Source organism: Euleptes europaea, chromosome 6 (assembly GCF_029931775.1).
Source record: "Euleptes europaea isolate rEulEur1 chromosome 6, rEulEur1.hap1, whole genome shotgun sequence".
NCBI lineage: Eukaryota > Metazoa > Chordata > Lepidosauria > Squamata > Sphaerodactylidae > Euleptes > Euleptes europaea.
Genome location: NC_079317.1, coordinates 4,457,704 through 4,485,258, shown reverse-complemented (window position 1 = coordinate 4,485,258; position 27,555 = coordinate 4,457,704). Strand labels below are relative to the sequence as shown.

General features: G+C 47.6%; 1 protein-coding gene across 1 annotated transcript in view; it reads left to right on the top strand.

Moving 5' to 3' along the window:
- The first annotated feature begins 7,811 nt into the window (after positions 1-7,811).
- Positions 7,812-27,555, top strand: part of SOS2 (SOS Ras/Rho guanine nucleotide exchange factor 2) — a 52,815-nt gene continuing 33,071 nt past the window's right edge. The window contains exons 1-6 of the mRNA XM_056851642.1: positions 7,812-7,907; positions 16,682-16,807; positions 17,841-17,972; positions 21,433-21,597; positions 21,895-22,098; positions 26,260-26,403. Coding sequence (XP_056707620.1) covers positions 7,818-7,907; positions 16,682-16,807; positions 17,841-17,972; positions 21,433-21,597; positions 21,895-22,098; positions 26,260-26,403 — 861 coding nt within the window. The 5' untranslated portion in view covers positions 7,812-7,817. The remainder of the gene's footprint in view (positions 7,908-16,681; positions 16,808-17,840; positions 17,973-21,432; positions 21,598-21,894; positions 22,099-26,259; positions 26,404-27,555) is intronic.

Genomic DNA, 27,555 nt, shown 5'->3' with positions numbered 1-27,555 from the left:
TTCCTCTTCCCTCTTGCATTCTGTCCCTGTCGGCTGTTGGCCAGCACCCTGAGATTCCTGGGTCCCTGTCTGCTGAATGTCATACGGGGATTCTTGCGCTTCAGTCTGACCGCTATCAAGCTGAGACTCCTTCTGTGCATTGGTCAAACTGATCTGGTAGGGTTCTTCTTCAACTATCTTGCCCTCGGAGTAGGAACTGCCTCTTTGACCTGGAGCGTCACAGTATTTACTGCTACGGCGGGAATCTTGCAATACCAGCGGGAGGCTACTCTGACGGAATTCTTGGATTTCGTATTCCTGGCTAGCACGGTAGGATTGCGGGAAGTTCGGTGGAAGACTGCTCCGGTGGTATTCTTGACCTTCAGGCTGCTTGCTGTTCAGGTCTTGCAGTTGGGGCCCCAGGCTGCCACGGCAGGTTTCCCAAACTTCAGGTTGCTGGTTAGCATTGCAAGTGTCTTGCAACGAGTCTGGAAGAAGCTCTGAATTGTATCCTTCCAGGCCAAGCAGCTGGCTGCCACGGTGGGAATCTTGCAATACAGCTGCTGCATCAACTTGGGCCCTTTCAGAAACTTCAGTCTGTATACCTTTTTCTAACAGATCTTTTCTCAGACTCTCAGCACTGTCTGTTTGTTGAGAACAATCAATTTTATTTTTGTGTGTTTTTCTACGTCGCTTCGTTTTTTGTTCTTCTGACTTGAACTGGATGCTGTGGTAAGACTCCTGGCTGATTGGCGGCTGGCTGATAATCTTGAATTCCTGTTCCTCTGTCTGTTGAATACTGTGGCGAGACTCTTGTACTGCAGGTTGTTGGCTACCACGTCGCGATTCCTGTCCCTCTGTCTGTTGAATACTGTGGCGAGACTCTTGTACTGCAGGTTGTTGGCTACCACGTCGCGATTCCTGTCCCTCTGTCTGTTGAATACTGTGGCGCGGCTCTTGTACTGCAGGTTGTTGGCTAGCACGTCGCGATTCCTGTCCCTCTGTCTGTTGAATACTGTGGCGCGGCTCTTGTACTGCAGGTTGTTGGCTACCACGTCGCGATTCCTGTCCCTCTGTCTGTTGAATACTGTGGCGAGACTCTTGTACTGCAGGTTGTTGGCTACCACGTCGCGATTCCTGTCCCTCTGTCTGTTGAATACTGTGGCGAGACTCTTGTACTGCAGGTTGTTGGCTACCACGTCGCGATTCCTGTCCCTCTGTCTGTTGAATACTGTGGCGAGACTCTTGTACTGCAGGTTGTTGGCTACCACGTCGCGATTCCTGTCCCTCTGTCTGTTGAATACTGTGGCGAGACTCTTGTACTGCAGGTTGTTGGCTACCACGTCGCGATTCCTGTCCTTCTGTCTGTTGAATACTGTGGCGAGACTCTTGTACTGCAGGTTGTTGGCTAGCACGTCGCGATTCCTGTCCTTCTGTCTGTTGAATACTGTGGCGAGACTCTTGTACTGCAGGTTGTTTGCTAGCACGTCGCGATTCCTGTCCCTCTGTCTGTTGAATACTGTGGCGAGACTCTTGTACTGCAGGTTGTTGGCTACCACGTCGCGATTCCTGTCCTTCTGTCTGTTGAATACTGTGGCGAGGCTCTTGTACTGCAGGTTGTTGGCTACCACGTCGTGATTCCTGTCCCTCTGTCTGTTGAATACTGTGGCGCGGCTCTTGTACTGCAGGTTGTTGGCTACCACGTCGCGATTCCTGTTCTTCTGTCTGTTGAATACTGCGGCAATATTCTTCTACTGTAGGTTGTTGGCTCCCACTGCGTGATTCTTTTCCTTCTGATTGTTGGCTGGTGCGGTGTGATTCTTGCACCACAGAGGAAATTATTGCTGCTTCAGTGTGATACATCTCTTTACTTGAAATTCTGCCCATCTCAGTTTCTTCTCTAAATAGATGCAGAATTTCAGTAAGTGACTTCAGTTCATACACCCTATCTGTTTGCTGACTTTTACATACCATTTTTACACCAGTTCTTTCACTGACCCACGTTGCTTCCCCTCTTATATCATCTTCGTTCAAGGTTTGTTCTTGGGAAGCCTTTCGGCTCTGCAGAGTCTGGTGGCCAACGGACTGCAGACTGGTTTGCCGAGATTCCCATCTCTGTTTTTGTTCAGCAACCCGCTGAGATTCCTTTTCTTCTGGCTGCTGAGAACCACGGTGCGATTCGTGTTTCTCCCGTTGACAACTATCACATAGGGGTTCCTGGCCCTCCAGTGGTTCATTCCAATATCTAGGTTCTTGCACCATTTCAGTATCTTCAGGCAACATAATCTCCTGTTCGGACTGTGCTCGGGAAGACTTGTGGCTGTGTACTGTCTGGTGGCCAACGGACTGCTGACTGCTACGGCGGGATTCCTGGCCTAGGACTCGGGGGCTGCTACAGCGGGATTGTTTCCTAAGAGATGTTGCACTGCCAGAAATATCTGTCTGCTGGCTTTGCTCGATAAAGTCTTTCAGCCTAAAAATGCTCACTTTGCTATCTGTCTGCAGGGATTGGTCCAGCACATCTTTGCTAGGAAGTGTTCTCTTTGGGGCTTCTTCTTCCACTACTGGGCCAGTATCTCCACTTTCCTGGTGTTGGATCTCACTGTTATTATCCTCTCTGCTTTCATCATTTTGTTTCTGTTCCTCAACATCTACTGTTTCTTCACTCCCAAGTAATGTCTTGTTAAGAGTGGGCTCAGAGTCATCCATGTTTCTTTCTGCCTTTGCACTGCTCAGTTAGGAGCCAAGCTCCTAAAGCAGGTGTTGCAGAGCTGACGAGTCAAAATCTCTACCTCTCTTGTCTTGTTCCCTCCTTGTTGGCCAACCTAAGCTATGAATAAAGGAAACATGAGAGCTATCTTCTCTGATCCCACTTCATGGGGGTTGTTTTATTCTTTTCATCAGGGCAGTGGCTTGTATGTGGGTTGTATCATTGTCCAGATGGATAGTTGATCCCTTTGTGTTCCTTCTCCTTCTTCTACAGCAAGCCGGCTGGAATCATGGCCCTTGGGTCAAAGTGATAGCCCTGGATAAACCGGTCACCGGCACTCTCTTTATGTGGTGGTGTTCTTGTTCTCACTCCAACCACTGTTCTAGAAGCTTTGGTGGACGGTCTATGACATCACTGTCATTCTGCTGTAGCCATTCATTTTACCATTGCAGAAGATCTAAGCCAGAGCTCTAGAATTAGATCCAGAGGATTTTCCTATTTGAGCCATTCAGCCGTCGAATGATATCTCCATTGTTTTCAGACAATCCACAATCTGACTTCTGCAGAAATTGAGCGATACTAAGCAGGTCTACTCAAAAGTAAATCCAATTTGATTCAATAGAGCTTCCTCCCAGGAAAGTGTTCTTAGGAGTGCAGTCTAAGAACCACTCTGAAAGGATGGCTTTTAAAGTTCTGCTCTTCAGGTATCAGTTCGGGCGAGTGGGCTTTTTGAATGTATGTGTGATATGATGTATGTCTTCCTTCCTACAACAACTATGATGCCTCTTTCTTCCCAATTCAATTTTTCTATTTGTGTTTTAGACTTAATTCTTAATATTTACACTATATTATGTTAATTGTAAGAGCCAGCATGATGTAGTGGTTAAGGTGTCAGGCTAGGACCTGGGAAACCCAGGTTTGAATCTCTACTCTGCCATGGAAACTTGCTGGGTGACCTTGGGCCAGTCACACACTCTCAGCCTCGACCCTGGCAAGTATTTGGATGGGAGACCTCCAAGGAATACCAGGGTTGTGATGCAGAGGCAGGCAATGGCAAACCACTTCTTACCGTCTCTTGCCTTGAAAAACGTACAGGGTCGCCCTATGGGGGTGACTTGACATTAAAAAAACAACATTTACTTGACACACAATCTTCTTGTAATCTTTACAACAGCCCTGTAAGACAGCTATTATTATCTCCATATTGTAGATGGGGAGGAAGTTGAAATGCCCGAGGAACCTAGTGAATAGGATTGCCAACTCTGGGCTGGGAAATTCCTGAATATTTTGGGTTGGAGCCTGGGGAGGGGGGGTTTGGGGAGGGGTCTCAGCAGGGTGTAATGCCATAGAGCCTACCCTCAAAAGCCCACCTTTAGTGGAACTGCTCTCTGTTATTTGCAAATCACTTCTAATTTCAGGAGATCTCCAAGCCCTGTCTGGAGATTGGCAGCCCTGCTAGTGAATCTGTGGCACAGATAAGATTTGAACGGGGGGCTTTCTGGATCATAGCTCAGTCGGTTAGCCACTAAGCTACACTAGTTGTTAAATGTTTGCTTTATACTTTAAGGCTGTGTGTAGGCTATATCTTCTTTCTTTCTTTTAAGTGTTACGGTCTATTTGACCAGCAAGAAGTTAGTTTATCATATTGTCCAACTTGATCAAACTGTTACAAATTACAAAAATGGATAAAAAATCTGGTATTGATATACAAAATTCATGACACAAAAGTGGCTTGCCAATGTAAGATTACTAAAAATATAAAAGTATAAAAGAGTTTTAACAGTTTTTTCCCCACCCTATTTTTGCGCATTTTAATTGCAATGGCTCAGAATTTAGCAGTGGGGGGTAGGCTATATCTTGGTTAGACACCGCTGAAATATTAAATGAGGAGGAAATCTAGATTAGCAGAAACGTTTGCAACCTTTTTAGCCTTTTTAGCCACAGAACTGTCGGTGCCCCCATTTGAAAGCGGAACCGCTAGCTCTTAAACAACTTTTATTCAAAGGTGGGGCAATAATGGGTTCAGAACTGGGAGCTTTAACCGAAACAGTGCGGGTAATAAATGGTATCCAGCAGTCCCAAGTCAGGGTGTCAAGAGAAGAAAGACTCTTTCGTCTCTGGGCTCTGACTCACAACCTGCGGACAGGTGAGGTCTGTCTTCCTCACAACTTCTGGGAAGCCATTTTTCCTCAGTCGTGGCATGAAGAGTCCCATAACCACTCAGGTACAAAGATGGCCGCTCTTCTGCCAACTACTCCCCCCCCCCATCGCCTCAGCTTCTTCTTCCTGTTTCCACCTTCTTCCTATTTCAGCCCCACTCCTTTTCTTGTGGTCAGCAACCGCTCGCTCAGCCTCTCTGTAGAAATCCCCTCCCTCCAAAGGGCGGTGTTGCTAGGCCAGGGCCCACTATTAGTGTTGCCATCTTCCAGGTGGGGCCTGGAGATCCCCCCCCCCCCGGAATTAAGAACATAAGAAAAGCCCTGCTGGATCAGACCCAGGCCCATCGATAGGGCTACCAGCTCCCTCTTTCCCAGTGGCGGGAGATTTTTGGGGTGGAGCCTGAGGAGGGCGGGGTTTGGGGAGGGACTTCAATGCCATAGAGTCCAATTGGTAAAGTGGCCCTTTTCTCCAGGTGAACTGATCTCTATTGGCTGGAGATCAGTTGAAATAGCAGGAGATCTCCAGCTGGTACCTGACATCTGGCAACCCTACCCATCAAGTCCAGCAGTGTGTTCACACAGTGGCCAACCAGGTGCCTCTAGGAAGCCCCCAAACAAGACGACTGCAGCAGCACCATCCTGCCTGTGTTCCACCGCACCTCATATAATAGGCATGCTCCTCTGATCCTGGAGAAATTAGGTATGCATCATGACTAGTATCCATTTTTACTAGTGAAGTGCCTATATAATTGATATAATGGCAAGTATAATACTTTATATATGCACACACATACATATATGTAGAGGTAATGCCCAACTATATAAGGGCTAGTATTAAAGTATATTATATGCACACATGTACACATGTATAGATGTTTGCAAACATTGGCAACCATATTGTCGAAGGCTTTCACGGTCAGAGTTCATTGGTTCTTGTAGGTTATCCGGGCTGTGTAACCGTGGTCTTGGTCTCTTCCTACACCCTTGACACTGAGAGACACTGTCCTTCAGTGTTACTACTCTGAAGATGCCTGCCACAGTTGCTGGCGAAACGTCAGGAAAGAAAATTCCAAGACCACGGTTACACAGCCCGGATAACCTACAAGAACCATTGGCAACCATAATTATAAGTTGCCAGCAACTCTCACTGCCTTGCCTAGTACGGCCTTCCATGCTAATGAGAATGACATGCCTGATTTAGAACACCTGCAGCATCTCTGATCTATCCTAAGAAATGTTGTTTCGATTCCTAGTTAGAGATCAGACACTTTCTGTGTTACACCTTCAGGCCACGCTAATAGGCTATGCTAATTGATATGCTAATTGATTACCTGAGATACCTAATGTGTATTGGTTCTTTTGTATTACAAAATGCTTCCTTGTAAGGGAAACACCTTCCCCCAATCCTAAAGTATAAAGGATCAATCCCATGCTTTGTTCAGGTGTGGATTGCCCAGCGCTTTGATTGAAGGGCACCCCACCCAGCTCTGTTTGTTTGGCCAAATAAAAGATCTGTTTCTCTTAACCTCCCCTTGTTATCTTTATTGGTCTGCTATAAGATAACCAGGCACTACACTAGTAGCCATGGAGAGCCTTCTCCTCCATGAACACGTCCACTCCCCTCTTAAAGCCTTCCAAGTTGGCAGCCATCACCACATCCTGGGGCAGGGAGTTCCACAATTTAACTATGCATTGTGTGAAAAAATACTTCCTTTTATCTGTTTTGAATTTCTCACCCTCCAGCTTCAGCAGATGACCCCACGTTCTGGTATTATGAGAGAGGGAGGAAAGCTTCTCCCTGTCCACTCTCTCCAAACCATGCCTAATTTTATAGACCTCTATCATGTCTCCCCTTAGCTGCCGCCTTTCCAAGCTAAAAAGCCCTAAGCAGGCCGCAAAGATCAGTTCCCCTGGAGAAAATGGCTACTCTGGAGGGTGAATTCTATGTAGGGTTGCCAACCTCCAGGCGGTGGCTGGCGATCTCCTGGGATTACAATTGAGCTCCAAGGTGACAAGAGATCAGTTTCCCAAAGAAAATGGCTGCTGAAAATAGCTGCTTTGGAGGCATGTGGGGCTTAAACGCAGCAGGGACTGCAGCCACCGTCACAGCTCAAATTGCTGACATATGTGCAGTTTTAGCTGCTATCTATTAGGACTATCCTGTGTTTATCAAGATCATTTGCATATGAATTTTATTATTTCTGTAATTAATGTTTCTTCTGTATGCCTACTGGTCGTGGACTGTAATAAAAAAGAACTGAACAGAGCCGGCCCAGCTGGGCGTCCCCTCGGGCCGTTCTGCAGCTTCCCTAGACGTTAGGAAGAATTTTCTAACAATTAGAGCTGTTCCTCAGTGGAACAGGCTTCCTTGGGAGGTGGTGAGCTCTCCTTCCCTGGAGGTTTTTAAGCAGAGGCTAGATGGCCATCTGTCAGCAATGCTGATTCTATGACCCTAGGCAGATCATGAGAGGGAGGGCACCTCGGCCATCTTCTGGGCATGGAATAGGGGTCACTGGGGGGGAGGTAGTTATGAGTCTCCTGCATTGTGCAGGGGGTCGGATTAGATGACCCTGGTGGTCCCTTGCAACTCTATAATTCCCACAGCAGACACCTACAGGCCCCGCCCCCTTTTTGATTGACACCTCCCGCGAAAAGTGGCTCCACCAGCGCTTTACACAGCCTCGGCCGCCAGGGGGCGCAGCGAGACGAGGCTAGGGGGGGAGGGAGAGAGAGTGCGAGGGAGGCCGGCCCGCTCGGCCTCTGCGCCTGCGCACTGCGGCGGGGACGGCCGCGGCCCAGGCTTGGCAGAGCGGAGCGGCGGCGGCTGCAGCTGGCGGCGGGGCCGGCGGCCCGCGAGACCCGGATGTGACCGCTGCCGGCCGGGCCGGCGAGTGGAGCCGGGCAGAGGGAGAGGAGCGGCGGAGGGCGGGCGGCCGGCCCTCCTCCCGGTGGGCCTCGGGGGGGAGGCTATGCAGCCGCCTCAGCCGCCCCCTTACGAGTTCCTCAGCGACGAGAACGGGCAGAAATGGCGGGGGCTCCTCGTGCCGGCCCTGCGCAAGGTCAGTACGCGCATGCGCGCGCGCGACCCCCCTCAGGAGCAACGGCTCACCTCTGCCCCCCCTCCCCCCGACGGCGTACTTCTCAAGCAGCGGCATTGGCCACGCCCCCTCCGCCTCTCCGCTTACCTGACGTCAGCGCGACCCCGCCCCCACGGGGAACGCCCCCTCCAGTAGGCACCCCTGGCTCCTCCTAGCCCCCCACCCCCTTCCCCATTGGTCCCCTCTTCCTTCATTTATGCCCCGCCTTTCTCCCCAATGCGGGGCCCAAAGCAGCTTACCTTGTTTACTTGCCTTCCATTTTGTCCTCACAACAGCCCTGTGAGGTAGGTTAGGGGAGGTTCTGTGGCTCAGTGGTGGAGCCTCTGCTTGGCATGCAGCAGGTCCCAGGTTCAATCCCCGGCATCTCCAGTTAAAGGAACCAGGCAGGTAGGTGATGGGAAGGACCTCTGCCTGAGACCCTGGAGAGCTGTTGCCAGTCTGAGCAGACAATACTGACGTTTATGGACCTTGATGGTCTGATTCAGTGTAAGGCAGCTTCATGTGTTAGGCCATGTGGGGATTTAAACCAGGGTCTCCAAGATACTGGTCTGACGCTCTTAGCCGCTACGCCACGCCGGCTTTCATATTCATCCTACGTCTTGTATTCATACTACTGATTTTTTAAAAGGGGGAGAATGACTAACCAAAGTGGGGATTTTGAACCTGGCTCCCCTATTTCTTAGCCCGACATTCCTAACCACTGCAACACACCTGCTCTGTGGCAACCCCCTGCCCGGCCAGCCAAAGGTCATCCTGCAAGCTGTGGCACGGGTAGGGATTCAAACCTGGGTCTCCCAGATCCTCACTCGACACTCTAACCAGTGCACTACACTGGCTGTCTACTAAGTGAGGACTCCCCTCAGTGACCCCCCCACAACTCCTCCACCAATGAGTTTCTCTGGGGCCCCCCTTGCAAATTTGAGAGCAAGTGTGATGTAGCGGTTGAAGTGTCAGACTAGGATCTGAGAGACCCAGGTTGGAATCCCCCTTCTGCTGCAGAAGCTTAGGCTGTTCACTTTCTGCCTGACCTACCTCACAGGGTTGTTCTGAGGGTAAAATGGAGAAAGGAGAACGATATAAGGTGCTTTGGGTTCCCACTAGGAAGAAAGGCGGGAGTATAGAGGAAGCAAATAAATGAATAAATCTCCTCAGGCGTATGCTCTCAGTTCCCCCCCAGCTTCTGTTCAGTGACTCCACGCCAGTTGGTCAGCCCCACTCAGTTTCCCTCCCTCTTGCCTAAGCCGAGGGTTTCCCATCCTCTCCCCACCTCATGCCAGATGCCTTCAGCTCCGTCCCAGTCTCAGAAGAAGGATTCCCACCCGCTGTCCCCTGACAAGCAGCCTCCTTGCACGCAATCCATTCTCAGAGCATGACATCTTAATCCTGCTAGGCCAAGTCTTAATTCTTTTAAGGTAAGAATAGAGGAGTTTCTGGGGGGAAAGGGTACTGTAGATGTAACAATGCTTTAAAATATTGCATTTGCGTGCATCCCTGCCCCACTTTTGCAAATTCTCTGTATTCTGTCATATAGTCGCATAGTCGCACTTCACACGCACACCGTAATCAAAACACGCCGCTTTACACGTGTGTAATCCACTTCTACATTATGTGCCCCATGTCTCTATTTATACATTATGCCATCTCCACGACTACCATTACTGCCCCTGACACCCACTTGTGCATACGCACCATTGCCCCTGCTTGTCTGAACGCGCGTGTTGCGTGTGCATGTATCTCCACCGTTCTTTGTTGTTCTAAGGTTCACTCCCATCTCTTGACTCTTTTTCATGCACAGTTTTCCTTGGTACCATCTTCCCTTTTAATTTCATGCTGCGCACATGTCTCCTAACGAGGTGGTGGAAAGCACTGTCAAGTCGTGGTGACCATGTGGGGTTTTCGAGGCAAGAGACACTCAGAGGTGCTTTTGCCATTGCCTGACTCTGCGTAGCAACCCTGGACTTCCTTCCTGGTCTCCCGTCCATGAACTAAGCAGGACAGACTGTGCTTAGCTTCCGAGATCTGGCCAGATCAGACTAGCCTGGGCCTTTCAGGTCGGGGCTCCCTTAACATACTGTTGTAAAATACACTCATAATTGACTTAGGTACTACTCTACGCACCCTTACGCTAGTTGCACCACAGCAGTTCCCTCTTACTACTTGCTGTTTTTTCATTGAACACTTTCACGGCCTTCCTCGTGGGACGCACCTCCTGGTCATATCTTTCTTCCCTGGGTACACAGAAGCAACCCAGTCGTCTGGATTATATGAGGCACCTCATGGTCTCGGTACTTGCCTGGGTCTCTTTACATGCCTAGTCAGCTATGAATAAACCCTGTAGCCTCTATTACATGGGTTCCCAACAAGGGGGAATTCCCCCCCGGGGGGGAATTTTAGGATTCCAGGGGGAGAATTGGGACCACTATGGGACCACTATGCAGCAAAGAGTGATGTCCTATAGATTATGTACAATCTGTAAAATTGTAGTTTGTTTTTAATTTAATCTGCTACATTCAATAACGTTTTGGGAAGGGGGGAATTATATTCTGAACAATGGTGAAAGGGGGAAATGGAGCAAAAAAAATGAGAACCACTGCTCTATTGTTTTTAAGTCTAGGGGATGCAATCTCAGTGCCCCCAGACCCTTCTTGGTGGGGGGTGGGGTGGAGGTTCACAAGCTGTAGATTTTACTGGAATTTCTGAGAGCTGACGGTTGTTGGGGGTGAGGTGGGTCTAGGGGAGATGTGGGTCGCTACAAATTAGGCGCGTCCATCTGTGCGTGCGCTTGTCTCTGCAGTAATCTTCCATAAACCGGGATGCGTGATGCCAGTCAGCCGCTAGTCACAAGATCTGTCCTTTCTTTGGGAAACTGGAATAGGTTCAGCAGTGGATTTTTATATAATTATGATTTTGTAACCGAGGAGTCGCTTCTCAGGCAGAACCCCGGAATCTGGATTGTTAGGCCTGAATTTCCCCCCCTGTATACAGAGTTGTTGTGCATGTGCCAAAAATACAATCGCAAAGAGGCTATTAATATAATTAATATAATTATGAATGTACAATTGCCTGTATAAGTTATTTTCTTTCCTGTTTTATCTCTCAAGCCTTGGGGGAAGGTGGAAGGGGAGGCAGGTCCTTTAAAGCAAGCTCTTTAAAGACTGAGTGACAGCTAGAGTGAGGTAGCACATGTTGGAGAGCCAGCGTGGCGTAGTGGTTAAGAGCACTGTTTTGGAGCAGTGGAGTCTGATCTGGAGAACCGGGTTTGATTCCCCACTCCTCCACATGAGTGGCGGACGCTAATCTGGTGAAATGGATTTGTTTCCCCACTCCTACACGTGAAGCCAGCTGGGTGACCTTGGGCTAGTCACACTCTCTGAGACCCACCTACCACAAGGTGTCTGTTGTGGGGAGGGGAAGGGAACGTGATTGTAAGCCAGTTTGATTCTGCCTTAAGTGGTAGAGAAAGTCAGCATATAAAAACCAACTCTTCTTCTTCCTTCTTGGAAACGCTTCACCTGTTACTTCTTTATTCTTTTTCCATGAGTATACCAAGAAGTTACAGATTTCTTGTTTGGGTAGGGGGGCATCCTCATATTTTTTTTATTATGTTCATTTTAAACTGGCTTCAGTCTGTAGAAGTAAATGTTGGTACAAGAAGCAGGTTTACCTTTCCCGGATATTGTGGAATTAATGTTCATGGTCTAACTGAATTGATATCACTGAGCCATAATTTGCCAATGGTGAATTATGAGTGAAAGTTTTTTTTTATTGAAAAATTATGTTATATGACAGAGACAGTGGAGGGCAGGAGCTACTAGTTCATGGCTAACAGATGTATTGAAAATAAATCAGTAGGTCTATAGTTGGTGTACTTGTTTTTAAAAATTTGTAATATGTGTAATTTGATGGCATGTCTTATTATGCCTACAGGGGCACCTGTGTTCTTCTGAATGGTTACTTGGAAGTAAGCATAGTTAAATTGTGGAACTCCCTGCCCCAGGATGTGGTGATGGCTGCCAACTTGGAAGGCTTTAATGGGGGAGTGGACATGTTCATGGAGGAGAGGGGTATTCATGGCTACTAGTTAAAATGGATACTAGTCATGATGCACGCCTATTCTCTCCAGAATCAGAGGAGCATGCTCATTATATTAGGTGCGGTGGAACACAGGCAGGATGGTGCTGCTGCAGTCGTCTTGTTTTGGGCTTCCTAGAGGCCCCTGGTTGGTCACTGTGTGAACAGATTGCCGGACTCAATGGGCCTCGGTCTGATCCAGCATGGCCTTCCTTATGTTCTTAAGGCTTAACTGTGTTCAGAATTTGAGTATTTTGAGATTTCAGCTCATATTTATAAACTCATTTTTATTTCATTTATATGCTGCTCTTCCTTTGGAAACTTCAGGTCTGCTAAAGCATTTTACTCAGTTTTCAAACATGATACATTCTTTTAAAATAAATATGTGAGCTGTTTAAGAGTCAAGGAAAACACTGTGTCTATTTATTTATATTTATTTATTTAGAATATTTCTGTGCCACTCTTCAGAAGCCTGCTCAAGGTAGCTTAGAGTTAAAAACCACAAAATAAAAAAAACAAACCATTTAAAAACACACACAACGTTTTAAAATACCGTATATACTCGCGTATAAGCCGAGTTTTTCAGCCCCAAAAATGGGCTGAAAAAGCCGGCCTCGGCTTATACGCGGGTCAATACGGGGGAGGGAGGAGGGAGGGGGGAAACTTACCGCCGTCGCCGCCGTGCCCGTGCCGCTTCCTGCCGCCGGGTACGGCCTGGGGCAGCCTTCCTGCAGCTGCAGGATGGCTGCCCCGGCCCCCCGGCCCCCGCCGCCATTTTTCCCGGGCGGGAGGGGCCATGGGCAGCCATCCTGCGGCTGCAGGAAGGCTGCCCTGGCCCTTCCCGCCCCCCCCCGCCATTTTTTTCGGGCGGGAGGGGCCTTGGGCAGCCATCCTGCGGCTGCAGGAAGGCTGCCCTGGCCCTTCCCACCCCCCCCCCCCGCCATTTTTCCCGGGCGGGAGGGGCCATGGGCAGCCATCCTGCGGCTGCAGGAAGGCTGCCCTGGCCCTTCCCGCCCCCGCCGCCATTTTTTTCGGGCGGGAGGGGCCTTGGGCAGCCATCCTGCGGCTGCAGGAAGGCTGCCCTGGCCCTTCCTGCCCCCCCTGCCATTTTTCCCGGGCGGGAGGGGCCATGGGCAGCCATCCTGCGGCTGCAGGAAGGCTGCCCTGGCCCTTCCCGCCCCCGCCGCCATTTTTTTCGGGGGGGAGGGGCCTTGGGCAGCCATCCTGCGGCTGCAGGAAGGCTGCCCTGGCCCTTCCTGCCCCCCCCCGCCATTTTTCCCGGGCGGGAGGGGCCTTGGGCAGCCATCCTGCGGCTGCAGGAAGGCTGCCCCGGCCCTTCCCGCCCCACCCCCGCCATTTTTTTCGGGCGGGAGGGGCCTTGGGTAGCCATCCTGCGGCTGCAGGAGGCTGCCCAAGGCCCCCCCGCTCCCCGCCGCCATTTTTCCCGGGTGGGAGGGGCCTTGGGCAGCCTCCTGCAGCCGCAGGAAGGCTGCCCAGGCCCCCCCGGGCTGCGCCGCCGCCGGACCCTTGCCGCTGGAGAGCCCTGTCAGGTAAGCCTGCGGGGGGGAGGGGTTATAAGCCAACCCTCGGCTTATACGCGGGTGCCTAATTTTTCCCCATTTTTGGGGAGAAATTAGGCACCTCGGCTTATACGCGGGTCGGCTTATACATGGGTATATACGGTAACATTCCCTTTTTCGATCATCTTTTGGGGGGTAATGTTTTATGGCTTGTTCCTGTACAGGTGTTGTATGGCAACTCTTTTCTTTGTTCCCTGTTGGTTAACACTTTAGATCCATCCAAAAGTAAGACCTGATTGAGAGAATAAAACTAATGTTTGCTGTGATCTTACACATTATTTGCTTCAATTCTGTTCAGATATGTGGGATTTACCCAGGTATAATTAAAGGTTTAGCTGCACATTATTTCTTCCAGGTTACAATATAAAAAGTAGCTTTACTAGTTTTCATGGATGGTCTTTCAAAAGCATGAAATGCCAGTGTAGCAGAGTATTACTGCATGCATTTGCAAACTTAACCTGGTAGTAAACCCATTGCAAGTTTACTCATGAGTAAGCATGCATGGGATTGCACTGGAAGACAAAAGGCTAACAGAGTCACCCCGCTTATCCCAACATAAAGGTAGGTGTAGAGGCAGAAAACAGATCCTGACATGATTTAAGTGGGCACACTTTTCCTCAGGGGGTAAGATTTTCCATTAAGTTCTTCAGTTAAAGTTGCTTCCTATAAACTTGATTTAAACTTGATTGTGGCTATTGTGCCTAGTGATGTTAATCATTTATTATCTGCCTTTGCTGAGACTCAGAACGATTAGGAAATGCCCACAGTACCTGTGTATTCACGTATTTTTTTTAAACTTCTCAGTAACAAAGAGATTGAACTCTATTCACATCTAGGGAAACGGATCCTGTGCAAAACTTGTCATCTGCCTTAGACCCCAAACCTGGTAGTTTGAATAGGATTGGTAGAAGACTGCAGGCAGGGACACAGATGGTAGTAGAGAAAAATCGTGAGTTTGGGAAAGGTACACCCCAAAATCTTGTGGGTCTCTAAGGTGCTACTGGACTCAAATCTAGCTGGGCAAGGTATGGTATATTTTCCCCAGGTTGGATGACAAAATCAGCAGCATACCTGCGGGAAAAACAAAAAGTTAAGTTGCCACTAACAATGATGTTAAATTGGGGTGCAACAGAATTACTTAAAAGTGACACATCTATCCCCCCCCAGCGTGGTCAGCTAAGGCTAAGCTTGATTTTCTTCACCTGAATTGAGACACTATTCTCCCTCATGGTTCATCTGAAAGAAGGTGCCTTTAAGAATTTCTGAGTTTGTTAGAAATGTTGTAAATAATAAATTAATTTGTTCTGATACGAGAGATTTTAGGATGAAATTTCTGTCCTTTGGCTATCTTATGGTTTCTACCAGGGCCAGCCTTCGGCTTGATCGTATTCTTGCCTACATCTCCATAGGTTTGGTAGTCTAAGGCTGCAGTACTGAGAATGCTTTCCTGGGAGTAAGCCCCATTTAATACAGTGGGACTTACTTTTGAGTAGACCTGCTTAGGATTGTTGTCTAATAGAGGAGAGTCACTGATGTAGTTTCTGCACTGGTCTAGAAACAAGGAAGAACCAAAAGATGTCTTGCTGAGTGAATAGTTGAATGATTTGCACCGGGTTCAGTAAATCTGGGGTGGCCACAACATCTAGAAATTTAATTGTGGCTCCCAGTATTTTCAGCAGTGGTCTAATTGTAGTGACTCTTGGTGATCCTCAGTAGAAGTACAAAGGTTATTTATCGTTTCACATAAGAATGTTTTGATGTATGATATAAAAATGCATAAAAGTGAAGTTCCAGAAATTTCTTGTTTATATGTTGACTTGATTCAGTAGTGGTGGATAATTGCTTTCTAGGTGCATAGAAACTGTTAATTTTACGGATTATTTGTCATTGTTTTAAATGGTTGTAAGCCACTCTGAGCCTGACCCGGTCAGGAAGAGCGGCCTAAAAATCTTATGTAAGTAAATATACTGGTCCAATTATTCAGTTTCTATACTGGCTCCATTATTCAGTTAAATGGATCTTTTTAAAGCAATAATGAAATTTTGAGCAATTGGGGAGGGGTTATGGCTCAGTGGTAGAGCATCTGCTTGGCATGCAGAAGGTCCCAGGTTCAATCCCTGTCATCTTCAGTTAAAGGGACTAGGCAAGCAGGTGATGTGAAAGACCCTTGCCTGAGACCCTGGAGAGCCGCTGCCGGTCTGAGTAGACAATACTGACTTTGATGGACCAAGGGTCTGTTTCAGCATAAGGCAGCTTCATGTGTTCAATTGGGAAGAAGTTCGGTTAGGGTTAGAAATTAACCTTTTGCTGCAGGGATGGCAGCAAGGTTACCCCATATTTATTTATATACTACAACAATTACGAGACAATGTGAATGCTTTAGGATTAGGCTTTATGGTAGCAATAACTAGCAAATAAAAAAGGTAAAGGTTCCCTGTGCAAGCACCGGGTCATTCCTGACCCATGGGGAGACGTCACATCCCGACGTTTTCTAGGCAGACTTTGTTTGCGGGGTGGTTTGCCAGTGCCTTCCCCAGTCATCTTCCCTTTACCCCCAGCAAGCTGGGTACTCATTTGACCGACCTCGGAAGGATGGAAGGCTGAGTCGACCTTGAGCCGGCTACCTGAAACCGACTTCCGTCGGGATCGAACTCAGGTCGTGAGCAGAGCTTTTGACTGCAGTACTGCAGCTTAACACTCTGCCCCACGGGGCTCCTAAAAAACTAGCAAATACAGCTATTAAAATACAAAACCCTGAAGGCTGAAAAATGAGTCTGGTTCCTAAATGTTTGGGCTGGCTCCTAGAGCCATGGAAAATTTGTCAAGGCCTCCTGTTCTAGTAGTTCTTGCTTGTTGTTTCTACACATACAGTCGCTTGTCAGAGTTATAGAGGTGATTGGTATTAGGCTTCCAGTTTATGAAGCTAGATTGTCCCTGTTGCTTTACACTAGCGTTCATTTTCAGATGTTTAATTTGGGGCATGCTGGCGAAGGAAGGCTCTTGAAATGACAAGCAGCCCGTGCCGGCGTCTCTGCCTGTTTCCGATGTCTGACCGTGTAAAACAAACAAAAACTCTTTGCGCAGGTTCAGCAGCAAGTCCACCCCAACCTGTCGGCCAAGGAAGATTCCCTCTACTACATCGAGGAGTTGATCCTGCAGCTGCTAAACAAGCTATGCATTGCCCAGCCGCGGGCTTTTCAAGATGTGGAGGTATGGATGGCAGAGCACGCTCTGGAGCGTGATAGCTGTTTCCTTACAAAACAATGCTGGTAGGAGAAAGAGGAACTGAAACAGCTTCTCCTGTAATCAAAGCTGAATTGTGACAGCCCTGCTGGGGAGGGAGAACTCTTAACAGACCAAATCGATACCAGAATGCGTACTTTCACAGTGCAAAGCCTACTTTAAAAAAAGGATTGCATCTTATTTATTTCACAGCCTTTATAGTCCACGTTTATAGTAGAAGCGTAGCTTTCTGTGGGAAGCATGTATTGTCTGGTATCAGCATGTCGAGTGCAGAAGGAGAATCCTGTGCTTGGGAGACCTGTTTTGTTTGAGGAGAGGCCATGCCTGGATGATAGAGCCTCTGCTTGGCATACAGAAGGTCCCAGGTTCAATCCTCGGCATCTCCAGTTAATGAGTCTGGCAGCAGGTGATGTCTTTCTGAGACCCCGGAGAGCCACTGCCTGTCTGAGTAGATGGGACTGACCTCGATGGATCCAGGGTCTGATTCATGTGTTCAAGAGTAGATTTCTGGGTTCAGTGTAGTACAAAACTAGCTGTGCTTTACTGGAACAACACAGAGGATAAACTTCTTTGCTGCTGTCTGGAATGGATGTCTGCATGTTTCTTGATGTTAGCCACCCTGAGCCTGAACCTTGGGTGGGAAAGGGTGGGATAGAAATCAAATCAAATAAAAATAAATAAACCCGTGGAAGGCTTTTGATACAGAATGTACATTTTCTTGACCCTGCATCTGTTGCATAGTCCCCTGCATTATGGTGCTTCCCACTGGAATAGAGAAGTTCTGGAAAGAGAGTTTTAAGAAGCAATTTGAGAGAGACAGGACAGGCTGTGGTACTTGCTTCAGTGGGAAAAGGTTGTTGGGCCTTTGGTTGTGGGGGGGTGGGTGGAAGAAATTTGTCCAGGCCTACCCTGACCACCAAACAAAACTGTCTGTCTGTCTTGTCCTTTCTTCGAAAGTCTGCTTAAGTATTTTCAAGCCTCTTTCTTATACTTTGCGCAGGAGCGAGTTCAAAAGACCTTTCCTCATCCAATTGACAAGTGGGCAATTGCCGATGCGCAATCCGCGATTGAGAAGCGAAAACGAAGGAACCCTCTCCTGTTGCCTGTGGACAAAATACATCCTTTATTAAAGGTGCGTTGTGCCAAGGAATGTCAGCTGTTTTAAGCGGTCCCGTTGATTAATATGTGTTTTTTAAAAAAGTGGGGGCCCAAAGAGGCTTTCCGCATTCTCCCCATATACATTTTTTATTCTCTCAGCAACCCTTTGATGTAGGTCAGGCTGAGAGCGTGTGACTATCAACAGAAGTATAGTGTCCAGATCATGCGAAGTGATGGTATCGATTTACTCTGCTCTGGTGAGACTTCACCTAGAATATTGTGTTCAGTTTTGGGCACCACAATTTAAGAAGGATGTAGACAAGCTGGAACGTGTCCAGAGGAGGGCAACAAAGATGGTGAGGGGTCTGGAGACCAAGTCCTATGAGGAAAGGCTGAAGGAGCTGGGGATGTTTAGCCTGAAGAGGAGAAGACTGAGAGGTGATATGCTAACCATCTTCGAGTACTTGAAGGACTGTCATATAGAGGATGGTGCTGAGTTGTTTTCTGTTGCCCCAGAAGGTCAGACCAGAAACAGCGGGTTGAAATTAAACCAAAGGAGTTTCCATCTAGAAATTAGGAATAATTTTCTAACAGTTAGAACAGTTCCTCAGTGGAACAGGCTTCCTTGGGAGGTGGTGAGGTCCCCTTCCCTGGAGGTTTTTAAGAAGAGGTTAGATGGCCATCTTCTGGGCATGGAGTAGGGGTCACTGGGGGTGTGTGGGGAGGTAGTTGTGAATTTCCTGCATTGTGCAGGGGGTGATGACCCTGGTGGTCCCTTTCAACTCTATGATTCTATGACTGGCCCAAGGTCACCCAGCAGGCTTCCATGGCAGACTGGGGATTCCACTACCCCATGCTGGCTCAGTGAAGTAACTCTCACCACGTGGGTGTCTTTAGGCATGTGTCAAGAGGAAGCAGAGAGAAAAAAAAACACTGCCAACTCCCTTGGCGGCATTCATGCACCTACTTGCTCAATGGCTCTTACGAGAAACCGCACGCTGCTTCAGACTCAGACGGAGAAAGTGAAACATGGAAGTCGGAAAGGAATCACTCTCTCTGTCCTAAGCAGGATCCTCCACATATCAGAAGTGATTTGCAGTTATTCTTGGGAGCTGTGAATAAAATTAATCTTTAGCAGTTTGGCTCCCATTCACTCTAAAGGCTTGAGTCCCATGACCCCGTTGCCAAAGAGGCATTTGCTAGAAAATTGGAGAAAATGGGACATTGGTCTTGTAAGAGAACCAGCTTAGTATGGTGGTTAAAAGCGGTGGACTCTAATCTGGAGAGCCGTGTTTGATTCCCCACTCCTCCACATGAGCAGCGGACTCTAATCTGGAGAACTGGGTTTGATTCCCCATTCCTCCACATGAGCGTCGGACTCTAATCTGGAAAACTGGATTTGATTCCCCACTCCTCCACATGAGTTGCGGACTCTAATCTGGAGAACCGGGTTTGATTCCCCACTCCTCCACATGCAGCCTGCCGGGTGACCTTGGACCAGTCATAGTTCTCTCCGAACTCTCTCAGCCCCACCTACCTCACAAGGTGTCTGTTGTGGGGAGGGGAAGGGAAGGAGATTGTAAGCCTGTTTGATTCTCCTTAAACGGTAGAGAAAATTGGCCTATAAAAACCAACACTGTTGCTTCTTCTAAATGTGCTGGAGCCCTGGGTTATGGAGCTTGAATGTTGCTGGAAGTGCATTATTTTATTTTTTATTGATTTGATGTAATCATGTATATGGGTGGGTGCTCTCCTGAAAAAGAGCACTCAACGTCAGTGTGGTATAATGGTCAGAACATTGGGCTAGAATCTGGGAGAATCAGGTTCAAATCCCTAATCTGTCATGGAAACATGCTAAGTGACCTTGGGCCAGTCACACACACTCCATTTAACCTGCCTCACAGGGTTCTTGTTAGTATAAAAATGGAGGAGAGAGAAGAATTGTGTAAGCTGCTTTGGATCTTCATTGGGGGGAAGGGTGGGGCACAATATTAATTTATTTACTTCATTTACCGTATTTTTCACTCCATAAGATGCACCTGACCATAAGACCCCCCCCCCCAAGCTGGCCGTCGGATCGGGGAACGCCAGCTCGCGCTGTCCCAACGAGCCCAGCTCTGTGCACCCCACCCGCCTCCCAGCGCGCCGTCCCCACGCGCCCAGCTCTGTGCACCCCGCCCGCCTCCCAGCGCGCCGTCCCGACGCGCCCAGCTCTGTGCGCCCCGCCTGCCTCCCAGCTGGCCGTCGGGGCGGGGAACGCCGGCTTGCGCCGTCCCAGCGCACCCAGCTCTGTGCGCCCCGCCCGCCTCCCAGCGCGCCGTCCCGACGCGCCCAGCTCTGTGCTCCCCGCCCGCCTCCCTGCTGGCCGGCGGGGCGGGGAACGCCGGCTCGCGTTGTTCCGGCGCGCCCAGCCGGCTGGCGGGAGGGGCGGGTCCCTCCGCTCGGCTCTGGGAGTCCCGGATGGACTGGGCTAGGGTCCATAAGACACACATTCACTCCATAAGACGCACAGACATTTCCCCTCACTTTTGAGGAGGAAAAAAGTGCGTCTTATGGAGCGAAAAATACGGTATATCCTTTCTCCTGAGTGGGTCTCAAAGTGGCTTACGTTCTTTTCCTCTCCTCCATTTTATCCTTATAACAACCCTGTGAGGTTGGTTAGCCTTAGAGTATTTGACTAGCCCGGGCCAGGGTCACCCAGTAAGCTTCCATGCCAGAGTGGGGATTTGATCCGGGGTCTCCCAGATCTTAGTCTGATACCCTAGGCCAGAGATTCCCAAACATGGAGCACTTTTCAGGAGAGAAATTTGTCACGGAGCACTTATTTTCACCTAGCACCTATATGCTAAACTGAACCGACAGTAGTATTTTTCTTTCAATCACTCCACGGAGCACTAGGATATTTTCAGCAGAGCACCAAGTGCTCCTTGGAGCACAGTTTGGGAACCTCTGCCCTAGGCACTACACCATACTGGCATAAATAAAGTAAATAAAAATAGTCTAAGCAATATGTGTGATTCAGAAAAACAACATCAATAAAACATCAGTCAGCCAAAGGCAGGTTGTGTGTGTTAAGTGCCGTCAAGTTGCTTCCGACTCATGGCGACCCTATGAATGAAAGTCTTCCAAAATGTCCTGTCTTTGACAGCCTTGCTCAGGTCTTGCAAATTGAGGGCTGTGGCTTCCTTTATTGAGTCAGTCCAGTTTTGCAGAGTTACTCCAGTCTAAGCCATTTGGGTAGGCAGATATAGGGTAACGATGATTGGTCTTTCTGGTACAGAAGAGTGTTGTAAGTTGGCACTGTAGTATCCCTTTCCCAAGTAATGACAGTGGGCAGGGTGGTATATGCTTTATGGTGGCAGTAGGTGCTGTCGATGGATGCTAGAATTCATTCCTGGCTGCCGCTTCTCTCACATAACATGCTTGAAATACACCTTGACGCCATCTTCTTTCCGAGCCAGCCTCGAACTTGTTCTTTGTGTGTTAACTTTCAGGAAGTTCTTGGTTACAAAATAGATTATCAAGTATCCCTTTACATTGTGGCTGTCTTGGAATATATCTCAGCGGACATCTTGAAATTGGCTGGCAACTATGTTTTCAACATACGGCACTTTGAGATCTCCCAACAAGACATTAAAGTATCCATGTGTGCTGACAAGGTAAGGCATCACAGAGACCCCCGTGCATGCACAAGCACTTTATATGCATCGAATCCACCTGTTAATGCTGAATAAACTAATCCTTACTATCTCCCATTTAAAAAAAAAATCCCTAGTTTCATTTCTGTGTAAGACTTGCGCCAGCACCATTAGAATACACCCAAAGATTTTTGTAAACACTCCCTCCCCCACAAAATATTATGTGTCTTCCTGCCTGGGTTGAATGCATTTATTCTCAACTAAGGTGGTAACTCCAGATTTGTCATGCACAAAAAGTGACTTCTGCTCTTTTTGTAGGTGTTAATGGATATGTTTGATCAGGATGACATTGGCTTGGTTTCCCTCTGCGAAGATGAGCCCTCTTCTTCAGGTGAACTGAACTACTATGAGATTGTCAGGACGGAAATCGCAGATGAAAGGCAGTACCTACGGGAGCTGAATCTGATCATAAAAGTCTTTCGAGCCGCTTTCCTATCTAACAGGAAGTTGTTCACGCCTTGTGTAAGTCAGCCAGTTGCCACACTAGCTCTGCTTTGTGTTTCAACACTTGTGCACTTCAAGCCATAATTAGTGTAACTGACAACCTCTGGCTATGAATTGCAAACAGTTTCTCCCAAGATCTTCGTGTTCCCAGGAACACCCCTGCAGCTGGGGCTGTTTTTAAGAAAGAGAGGGTTGAGTTAGCGAGAGATTGGAGGTGGGCGGTGGGGAAGATGGCATTCCCATGAACAAAAGGAAACCAGAAAAATGTACGAAAAAAGAGATTCAAGGGGTGGAAAAAGTATCAGAATTCTATAAAATAGGGGTGGGGTCAAAATCTAGGATGGTCTGGGGGAGCATCAGAAGAGTTGGTTTTTATATGCTGACTTTCTCTACCACTTAAGGGAGAATCAAACCGGCTTACAGTCACCTTCCTTTCCCCTTCCCACAACAGACACCCTGTGAGGTAGGTGGGGCTCTCTCAGCCCTTAAGAAGTGTCACAATAGCGGGGGTTCCCTAAAAGAGGGGAAGGAATAAAGGAGAAGGGAAGAAACAACATCACCATACCAATCAGAATTAAAATTTAACAACATATGAACAGCAATATAGCCAAAAAGGAAAAAAGGGGGGGGGGGAATGGGAGGCCAGTGAGATGGAAAAACCGTTGCTGTCCTGACCTCAACCATAGAACATTTCGGTCTTACAGGCCCTGCGGAACTGCATCAGTTCCCGCAGGGCCCTGGCCTCACTAGAGAGGGAGTTCCACCAGGCCGGGGCCAGAGCCGAAAAGTGCTCTTTGGGCCAGGGATCACTAGCAAGTTTCCCCCAGCCGAGCATAACGTCCTCTGAGGGGTATTCCAGGAGAGACGTTCCTTGAGAACCAAAATGAAGTCCAGGCCCAGTTGTCTTCAGAAACACAGCACGCCCTTTTTGTGAAAAGATAATTGTAATGTTTCGTTTGATGGCAGGGGTGCAGAGATTTGGGGCAGAATTTTTTTTCTTTTTCTAAGGAAGCGTTGTTTCATAAAATTAGTAAGAATGGAGAGACGCCAGTAGCAATACAATTCTAGGGAAGCTTGGCCGTTACAAAGTTGTAATTAATGTTTTTCAGGTGATTAGCCCTAGGCATTGGGTGAGAGAACACGTGTATGTTTTATTGATTTGTAAATTGGGAGAGGGAGGGAAGTAAACCCGCAAATAGATATATATTAATCCCAATTTTAAAAATCAAGTTATGAATTCACCTGATTGGCTGTGCAAGTCATATTGAAACAAAAACTAGTATTATTTTTATGTCTATTCTTCCATGGTGGAAGGGATATTGTACTTACCAATTTGATATGGAGCTAGCAAGTTATGTCACGGAAAGTGAGAGTGGAACAGAGGTGCTCCAACAACCTCTGAAAGAGAGTCAAATTTCATTTAAATATATCCGTTGCTTGCTTATTTATTTATTTTACTCCTTATATTTATAGCCAGCCCTCATTCCTAGCAAGCCAGGCTCCGAGTGAGTTACAAAAATATGATCATAAACCATACTTTAAAATTTCATTAAAACTCTCTACTCGATATAATAATAAAACAGGATGTCATTCAGTAATCCTAAATAGTGGCCACTAGAAAAACCTGGCCAGGCGTTGAGCACCCCCCCAAAAAAAAAGCAGTTTGGGGTGGGGGAAGGATGGGGAGGCCAGCAACGATGACGATGGAAGGGGAACATGCACAATGCTTTGGCTGTGCTAAAATTAGTGCGTCGACAGGTTTCACCGTCTTCAGTTTTTTTCTTAAATTTAAATGACATAGTGCCATATTGTCTTTAAAATTCTACATCGATTCCCCCAAGCCATTCATTTCCACGTGAAGCTTTGAATTTGCATAGTTTTTTTATTTTAAAAATTGCTTACTAAATATAAGTCAAAATATAACTCGTTCAATCAGATCATGCCGTTGTCAGGACATTGGGGAATTTTCGCTTCACTTTTTTGGGGAGAGGGAAACCTGCATCACTGCAGGGTGTAAAAGAAAAGGGTATTGATGCTTTTATTGAACGAGATCCAGTCCTTCTGGATTTCACTTGCTCTCCAGGCAAATGGGGGTGAGCTCTCTGACTCTGCCTATTATCATGGGGCCAAAGAGAAGTCCTTTCCGTGTGAAACATGAGAAGGAGAGATCATGGCAGTATCCATTTCTGTAAATGCAGAACCACAAAGCGGTGTGGTTTTACATCAGCAGTTGTGAGTCTCTGCTGCCTGGTGTTCACAAATGGCAGGTGAAGTGGGAAACCTGTTTTTCGACCGTACAGCTTCAGGCTGCAGGAAGGGACTTTATATGTTCAAATGTTCCTTCATTAAAGAAAAAAAGGTACTTCCTTACAGAAAGTTAGATGTCCAGGTGAAGGGTTAAAGCCTGGTTCAGTTCCCTGTGTGCAGTGATTTCTTCTTGTATGGAGGAGCATTCAGACATGCAAGCTTTCCACCTCTCAGCAGTCTGAAATGGTAGAACCCAGGGCAGGTTGGCTGCCTCATCTGGTGTTTATGAGAACTATACCTAAGAATGAATACATTGACTGTAAGAGGGTGAGAGCCTGCTCATATTGAAATCAGTGAGTTTAAAACAGCTGTTTCAGAGGGTAGCCGTGTTGGTCTACAGCAGGAGAGTTAGATTTGAACTAACAGTGCAATCCTAATCCTAAAGAGAGTTATTCCAGTCTAAACCCATTCGTTTCAATGGGTTTAGACTGGTGTAACTCTGTAAAGGATTGCATTGTAAGACCAACAAGATTTTTGAAGTATAAGCTTTGGAGAGTCAAAGCTCTCTTCAGCAGATTCAAGATGGAAGGGACCTTTGACTCTCAAAAGCTTATACCCTGAAAACACGAATATTGAAAACAACGATCAACACTCGATTACGTACAACATTGCAATTACAGTATTGATGAAATCAAAAATTCAATTTGAGATATTTTTTTCAGAGCAGAGTTGTGTTGGTCCGCTGTAGAACGGTGGCTGGAATCTTAATCCCGTAGCACCTTAGAGCCCAACAGGGTTTTCAGGGTATGAGCTTTCGAGAGCCAAATCTCCCTTCATTAGATCTGACAAAGGGAGCTTTAACTCTCCAAGCTATTCCCCCCCACCCTAAGAACCTTGTTGGTCTCTAAGGTGCTGCTGGACTCGAATCTTTTTGAGAGGCTGTGGTTTTTAGAGAGGAGGCCCGACCCATCGGGAAGTTCTTTGAGGCAGTGGGAAGTTGTGCGCAAGCACTGCCCTGGTATGAACGGAGAACATCCCCACGCGTTGTGTCCACAGGCCGACAAGGGGCTTCCAAAGGGAAAGACTGACTAACTGAATTTTAGAAGTTGATGGTCCTTGAAGCAAATCGTCCTCCTGTACTCATAGTGGTCTGGCAGCCTCCTATAAAAAGACAATCTCTGCAGTGTACAGACGATTAGAACATAAGAAAGGCCCATGCTGGATCAGACCAAGGCCCATTAAGTCCAATAGTGTGTTCACACAGTGGCCAACCAGGTGCCTCTAGGAAGCCCACAAGCAAGACGACTTCAGCAGCACCATCCTGCCTGTGTTCCACAGCACCTAATATAATAGGCATGTTCCTCTGATCTTGGAGAGAATAGGTATGCATCGTGACTAGTATCCATTTTGACTAGTAGCCATGGATAGCCCTCTCCTCCATGAACATGTCCACTCCCCTCTTAAAGCCAAGTTGGCAGCCATAAGAAAAGCCCTGCTGGATCAGACCAAGGCCCATCTAGTCCAGCAGTCTATTCACACAGTGGCCAATCAAGTGCCTCTAGGAAGCTCACAAACAAGGCGACTGCAGCAGCATTGTCCTGCCTGTGTTCCACAGCACTTAATGTAATGGGAATGCTTCTCTGATCCTGGAGAGAATAGGTATGCATCGTGACTAGTATCCATTTTGACTAGTAGCCATGGATAGACCTATCCTCCATGAACATGTCCACTCCCCTCTTAAAGCCTTCCAAGCTGGCAGCTATCCCCACATCCTGGGGCAGGGAGTTCCACATTAGCCATTAAACCACAACAGTATCACACAGCCGAAATAACCTTGCAGCGTGGAACCTCCCCTGCTGCTTCTTCCACCCTTGTCGCCCAACGGCTGCATGTTCGAATGAAGCTTTACTCAGGATGTTTCTCTTTTCTCAGGATATTGACATGATCTTTAGCAACATCACAGATATCCACGAATTAACGGTGAAGCTCTTGGGGCTGATTGAGGACACTGTGGAAATGACAGATGAAAGCAGCCCTCACCCCCTGGCTGGCAGCTGTTTTGAGGATCTGGCAGAGGTGAGTTGCCGCAGCCTTAACAACACTTTCCTCGGGAGTAAGCGGCATGGAACGAAATTGAACTTGCTTCCGAGCAGGTCAGTTTAGGGTTTCTCCCTCACCCCGGTATGCTAGCAACCGTGACTACTGCCGAGTGGATTGGGGTGTTTGTCTTCTCCTACAGTGGAGGAAGGGTTGTTTTTTGCTTCTCTTTCCTTTTTAAAATTTCAGATGCCCGCTTTTGGGTTAACCAGAGTGGTGTAGTGGTTAAGAGCGGTGGTTTGGAGCAGCGGACTCTGATATGGAGTTTCCCCACTCCTCCACATGAGTGGCGGAGGCTAATCTGGTGAACTGGATTTGTTTCCCAAATGCGATATTGAGACAGGAGGCGGGACTGGGTACGATAAAAACGGAAATGTGGCGACACACACTTTTTTACTGGTTGAAAATACATTTTCATCCCTCTGGCTTAATTTATGGTCTCCTTGCGGCCAATCCTTTCTCCCAATGGGTCCAAAGAGCCACAGAAAGATTAAGAACTATAGGGTTAGATCCAGAACAACTTCTGGAAGAAGGATTAAAAAAAGCAAAAAGTGTGGTCCATCAACGCCTTATCGATATCGAGCTACAAACAGAGCATGCCACCTTACCCCCTCTTTACAACCAACTGAAACCTAGCTCAGGTTTGGCTCCAGCTTCATATCTGGTCAATATTTCCAACCCAAACTATAGATGGGCCCTTTCAAGGGCAAGATTTGATGCCTTTCCCTCCTCGCTACTATACGGTAGATTCCATCATACTCCCTGCTCCATGAGACTCTGTCCCTGCTCAAGTGTCTCCATAGAGACAGTTTCTCATGTATTATTTCATTGTGTTTGGTATGCCTCTGAAAGAAAGTGGTTAATTGAACCTTTTTTACAGCGATTTAACCTAACCGGAGGCCCCATACATCAATCTGAGGTTTTTTTTATTAAGATATTTCTTGGAGGACAAAAATGTGAAGGTCTCATGTGCAGTAGCAAAATTTTTGTTTATCGCATTTACCAAACGTAAGGCAATCACAAATGATCTAGGTCTCCCATCGACTGATAGTCACTGAGACCTTTGATGTACAAACTCTATGTATGGATTTTAACTGTCCTATAGAATGACGGTTATAAATGTTCAGGATA